General features: G+C 38.7%; 1 protein-coding gene across 1 annotated transcript; it reads right to left on the reverse strand.

The window, feature by feature from the left end:
- Nucleotides 1-353: 353 nt before the first annotated feature.
- Nucleotides 354-4,839, reverse strand: LOC113109444 (rab GTPase-activating protein 1-like). The gene is made up of 4 exons (XM_026273012.1): nt 4,823-4,839; nt 4,656-4,728; nt 3,331-3,528; nt 354-1,527 (listed from the first exon to the last, which is right to left on the reverse strand). Exons 1-4 carry the CDS (start codon nt 4,837-4,839, stop codon nt 1,405-1,407), a joined length of 411 nt encoding a protein of 136 aa, XP_026128797.1. The 3' UTR covers nt 354-1,404.
- Nucleotides 4,840-6,874: the final 2,035 nt, after the last annotated feature.

Genomic DNA, 6,874 nt, shown 5'->3' on the forward strand with positions numbered 1-6,874 from the left:
CCAGGAACATGTCTCACTTGGTAAAATCAGGTTCTGCGCATTGTTTGAGCACCACTGATTACACTGCACATAAATATTAATGCATGTTACAGTAGTTTCCAATTAAGGTGATCAGACCATCTTTGATGACAGTTAATGTTTTATGTTAAAATAATTTAATCTTTTGTGAAAAGTTGCTGAATTCTTGACATAAACTTACTTTGTTGACGTTTTGCAAAAGTTCCATGAGCCCAGTGTTATCATAAATCAGTCCAGGAAACAGTTATAATGCCAAAACGTATATCCTCAGTGACTCTCAATTTTCAAAAGGATCTTGTGAAAAGAAAACAAAGAACAGACACCAGACCAGAGGAGAAGTATTCATAGGTTTATATTGAAATTCATGGAGGTTTACACAATGCATCCTACACTATTACCATGTCCACACGCATGTAATGCTGGGTAAAAGGTACAGTTGGCATGTAATGATCAGACAGCAGTTGGAAATTCAGACAAAGCAAATCATGAGTAATAATCTGTAGCACAGTACAATTAGGCAACATTAGTACAGTTACCAAAGTTGAAATATAAAATTAATCCAAAAAACAAAATGCTATTTACAACCCTGTGCCTTTTAGAGCGGCCTCATTTGTCTTCTTTAATAACAACAATAACTCTAGCAAGCCTGATATTAATATAAATATGTCTGTAAGGTGTAAACACCTTCCCCAAAGCGACTGCTGCAGTTTCTTTACCTCCAGATGTGCCTAAGTGTTTCCTGTTAGTCATGATGAACAGCTACTGTAAAACCTTTCACATACACAAGCAGACTTCACTGATCTGGTTGTGTATGGCATCGCATAGACATAATGCCTACACCCCAATCACCATTTACTGTTTTTGTTAATATCAGAAGGGCGCCAGCTAGTGGTTGGAGGAGGAATTTAATTAAAAGTTCACTGTACAGTCTATGTACAGTGTGCTACCATCTTCCTGTTTTACTTTTCCTCTGAGAACCACAATGTTGGCCAACATATTCACATATGCACTGTACAATAAAAGCAGACCTCGCGCACATGCACACAATCAACACATTTGCCCTCTTCTTACAATAATGAAAGTCACGCTAGGACCCAAGCTAGTTTTCCGGCAGCACTCGTACCGTCTGTTGACTTTGTGCAAGTAGTCTTGAGTAGGACAGCAGATAGAAATGTTAATATCCCCCAGAGGAGCGTTGTTGGTCAGCGACACACCCCAGACGTTTAACATCATCAGTAGTAGAAAGACTAGCGTTAAAGCCTTTTTCTTTCAGTAAGTACTTGTGTTTCAAATGGGGTAGCTGGTACCCTAGAAGCTGTGGGGTCGAGCCGGATGGGGGAAGATGATGATGGGGCTGGAGTGTTTAGTCTCTGGATGTGTGTCTTGTTAGACGCTCTCTTTGCCCTGAGCTCCTGTCACAGTCTTGATGGAGGTTAATGTCCTGTTGAACCACGTCTTTTTGGCGGCTTGGACCTCGTTCAGAGCCAGACCCAGATGATGCTCCAGATCCTAAAGACAGGAAGAGGTTTACTTACTCTGGGCTGTTTCATAAAACAAGTTTACCGAATAAGCCAAGCTTATTTCAGTTAGTCTGACTTATTGTTACTTGATTTGGTTTCCAAAGGCAAATTTTTCAATAGCTCAAGCCGAGTCAATAGCCCCTTTCACACTGAGATTCGGGATAATACACGGGTAATGTGTCCCGGCAATTGTTCCAGGATCGTTAGATTTTGGTTCATTCACACTGCCAGTCATTTCCCCAGATCTGTGTGTGCGTTTCACACACTAGAGTTGCATAAAGGTCCCATAAAGACACATGACATCAGGATGTGATGTGTAATGTATGAGTGGAAAACGCTAGGCACATTAACTTTCACTTAAGCTGGAGAACGTTCTCCGCTTTAGCGTGGATAGTGAGGAGCTAACCGACCTCTGCTTCAATACAGTTGTACACATTTTTTCGTTGCTTACATTGATCTGCCTTCAAAACACCTGGTAAAAGATTTCAAAAGATGATAATGTGCGTCATCACAACGACACACCATTTACGGCATTAGTTCTGGCTTTTGTTCACACAGTGCTTGTTCTGAGACTGAACCAGGTAATGTTACTAGGTCCCCAACCTGGGATTGATCCCAGAATCAATCCCGGGACGTGTTTGTGTTCACACAGAAGGCAATCCAGCAATGTTCCAGCAATTTTCCGGGTCAACGTGCAGTGTGAAAGGGGCTACTGTGGCAACTTATGCTGGGAAACTAACCTGTTCCAGAGTTCCTCTAACACCGACCAACAACACTGAAAACAATGATATTCCCACTGACTCTCTCAACATACAATTATTTGACTTTATCATCAATCCAGAAAAATAGTATACAAAGTATACAAATAAAACTTAAAAACTATAATTTCCAATCGGCCGCAAGTCTATGTGCTGAGATGAGGAAGCGCCTCCCTGGTTAAAGTCGATTAGCAATCAATTAGCAATGGATATAAAATGCTTATGAAACCGCCTGAGATGGCTTGAAGAACACAGAAAAACCACATATTGTTGCAGCTGTGTGTTTGTCTTCATGTTTCATCTATTTATTCTGTTACAGCAATGGCTGGCTGGATGCCTTTGCCCATATAAGGGATTTCCTGTAAAGTCATTGTTTTATTACTCCTAAGGAGTCTTTCTTGTGGACTTTCTGTGTGTTGGCGCACTTGAATGAAACAAATCACGTGTTTGACGTGTTATGTACTTTTCATTTTTGAAATATCATGGTTATCACCAGTACTGATAGATCTCAAGACCCCTAGTGTAAATGAATGGTCAAAACACATAAGGTTCTCCATGTTTAGTTGAAAATTATGTTGCGTAACCACCCCCTTTTATTTGATACATATACAGTATAAATTGTAATATTCTGAATTGTAACACTCTAGAGTATATTTTAAAATGTAATTTATTCCGGTGCTGCAAATCTGAATTTTATAACTGGCACTTCATATGAAATGATTAAGTAATTAATTCAACAGGTTTGGACATTGTCATTTTTAATGAAAACCATTGATTGGACTGAAGACTCTGAACTCTCTTTTGCCCATTTAAAGGACATACACCGGTTCAGTCATCCATCAGTGATGAAAGTCCAATCAAAGCACAGTGTAAAAGTTGAATAGTCTTCTAAATAAAGCCACATTTCTAAATAAACATCACTTAGAATTGTTGTGTCTGTGAAAGAACTGTGGGAAGATCATCCAAATGCTGTACATTTGCATGCAATGTGTGGTGATGTCTGGGAGCAGATAGGTGTTGAGTGGTTGTAGTACCTGGATCTTGCACTCAGCCTCCACCAGCTGTAGCTTGGTCTGCGCCAGCTCCAGCTCCATCTCTCTCAGCTGGTTCTTCAGAGCCTCCTTCTCCTCATCCGTGTCCTCCTCACTGCCCTCCTTGGGAGTCCTGAGCACCTTCAGACGGCCCTCCTTACTGAAGAGAATGCTGCACTTCTCACAGCCCTCCACCTTCATCTGTACAGACGCACACGTTCACCTCGTGACGAGATCACCACGTTAAGCTGCTTCGGCTGATTACAGACGTAAATCTGCTCTCAATATCAGCTGCTTATTAATAAAGCCCAGCAGGCTGATCAGGATATCAGCACAGTAATGAAATGATAATGAGCTGCTTTTTCTACATTGTCTTGCTTATTACAAGGCTATCTACCCAAATAAATAAATGACATGAAACTTAACACTTTCAATAGAGTTGAGTACAAAATGACACGACTGAGCATTGATGAGGCTGATATTGGTAGACATGGCTCTGGAAGAGTTTCGGACTGGTCAATCGCAGCATGCTGTGGTCAAATATTGCAAAGTGACACTAAACCGTATAATTGAAACGGTGACATTGAGATCTTTCTCACATAAAATAATGGCTATATAATCAATAATTTATAGCTGTGAAACATTGTTTATTTGTAAGGCAAGATAATCCAGGTGAATAGTGTAAAATTAACTGATAAACATCACCATACTTCAACACTTAAGTTAATTACATAATTAAATATGCACTGATCTGCATACATTTCCAGATCATAAATCTGAATAATGGCTAAAACCTTCAGAAGACAGGTAAAATGTAAATAAAAATGTAAAGTGTGATGTAAGCACTACTGAAGTAAAGATTTCTGAGGTGGAGACTTCAATAAAATAAACACTTCAAAGTGTACAATGTCTATAACATTGCTGTGTGTTACCAAATTAACCAGTGCATAAAAAAGCATTGTTTTTGCTAAATTTCATGCTTCAAATGTTATTTAAGGTTAAAGCTATGCCAGTTTTATATACATATGGTAACTATTAACTTATTTGCATGCATATTATTAGCATATTGGCTTCTTATAAAGCACCTATTAATGTCTTATTCAGCATGACCATATTTCACATCCCTTAATCAACCCCATAACTAAACTTAACGACCACCATACTAGTTTTATTAAGAAGCACATTAGGAATTTGAGGAAAACTTAGTATTGAGTTAATATGTTTTCCCTAATCTAAAGTGTTACCATATATATACACGCATGTTTTTTAGATGAATACATTGCTTTATCAAGCCACAATCTGCTGTGTGTATTTGAGTCATCCCTCACCCGGATCTTCTCCAGCTCTCCTCTGTTGGCCGTCTGCTGTTTCTCCAGCCGCTCGCTGAGGCTGAGAGCAGATCTGCGACACAAACACACAGAGGTCAAAGGTCAGTGGTGCTCTGGCTCACACCAATAAAATACTGTTCCCGAAGAGGAGGGAGAACAAGGCTTACGGTAAAAGGTCAACCATCATGAGCAGAACATACAATCTTTCAATCAATCTCTCCCATTACAGGATATCACATTCCCCGGGTCTCTATGTAATCCCAGCATCCTCTTACGATAAGTGCACTAATAGCACCGCAGAGCTCAGGTCCGTAGGAGATTTCTGACAGAGTGCTGACTTTTCATCCTGTGATCGATGAGGTCCATGTGTTCTTTCCCAACCTGACATCAATCCTTTGGGAGGACATTGTTAGATCAATGTGGCCTGAATATCTTAATTTGGCGAAACACCCTCCTTAAACATGCATTGATCAGCAGGGAGGATGTAGCCTCAAATGACCGAATGAATGAATGAGAAAGAATGACGCAGCCCCAGAATATTCCTAATGAAATATTCAGTTCTAAGCCATGGCTCACTGGTTAAGTTTTGACATACACATACAGCTGAATCCATAGCTGTAGACGCTTGACACAGAAAGTCTAGAAGTTATGATCAATAAAAACGTCTTTGTATTGAAATTAAGTTGAGTTGCATGTTTCTCTAAACCCCCTCACACAAAACAGTTCACCCGAAAACAAAAATGAGCCCTTGATTTTCTCACTCTCAAGCCATTCTAGTAGTACATTACTTTCTTCTTTCAGACAAATACAATAAGCGTATATTAAAAAAATGTCCTGGATCTTCCGAGCTTTATAATGGACATTAATGGGGTAGAGATTTTGAAGCCAAAAAAGTGCATCCATACATATTAAAAGTGTTCCACATGGCTCTGGGGGTTTATAAAGTCCTTCTGAAGCGTAATAATAATAATAGTCCTATTTTAAAACTTTTAACTCTAGTTTCCGCTAACAGTCATACAGGTGTGTTCATGAGAGAGTGCTAGTCTCATGAGAATCAAATGGATGAACTTTATTTTGCTTCAAAATCTCGACCTCCATTCACTGGCATTATAAAGCTTGGAAGAGCCAGGATATTTTTTAATATAACTCTGACTGTATATGAAAGAAGAAAGTCTCAATCGCTTGACATGAGGGTGAGTAAATCATGGGATGATTTTCAGTTTTGGATGAACTATTCCTTTAAGCACTAAGCTCAATGTAGGCGTGTTAGGACGAGCCGTTTTAGGAGGGGGTCGTGGACGAGTCTTAACTTTTATAAAGAATATCTCTTTGGATTTGAAACTTAAGTCTTTGCAACTTTACAGATCTTCTTTATTCACCAAGAGCTTGTAACACTCCAAAGAGAAGAAAAACTTGAAATAGCAACATATGACCCCGTTACGTAATTTTTACAGACACTGCAACAATCAAAGGTGCAGATTTACTATCAGCTTGCTCAAACCCTCATTTGGGATTTACTAAAGACATTGAAGTCGGAAATTAGTGCTGAAAAGGCATGGACAGTTATTTTTGCAACTCACCTTATTGAATATGTATTTGTAGGAGTTTGCCTTTCGATCTGTACATTTATGAGAGAAGAGTATCTAAATGAATCACTCAACACAATTTACTATGATTTGCGCTGGCCAATTTACTGGTATTTGCAGCATTATGTAATGCCCAAAAAAAATTGCACTGCTCTTGGTAGATTGCTCTGGTCATTATGGAAATTATGTTTTTAAGATGACCTTGTCAGTATATCACCCGCAAAATTTCCTCCCATCCCATCATTATGGAATTGCGCCCTAATGGTAATTTGCCCGTTTTAGTAAACCTGGCCCATAATATTACATAACATACATAAAAAACAATTGATAAAGTTTGCAGAATTAAAGTTTGCATTCCTTTAAGAAAGCTCTATAGGTCACACACACACACACACTATTGTAGTCATATTTCATTTCCACTCCTTTTATTGTCCATCAAAACGAAAACTATAAGTCCGTTTTGCTTTGAAAAGTAGTTTGCATACTGTATGTCTCCTTCAGAAGACATGATTTGAGACACCATTCATGTTTTTAATTAATATTAATAATTTTCATAATTTATCTTGCTTAGTGTTAACAGAAATAATGTATCTACATTGAGAAAATGTCTGAGCTACTCATTTAGTGAACAAA

Source organism: Carassius auratus, chromosome 10, assembly GCF_003368295.1.
Source record: "Carassius auratus strain Wakin chromosome 10, ASM336829v1, whole genome shotgun sequence".
Taxonomy (NCBI): domain Eukaryota; kingdom Metazoa; phylum Chordata; class Actinopteri; order Cypriniformes; family Cyprinidae; genus Carassius; species Carassius auratus.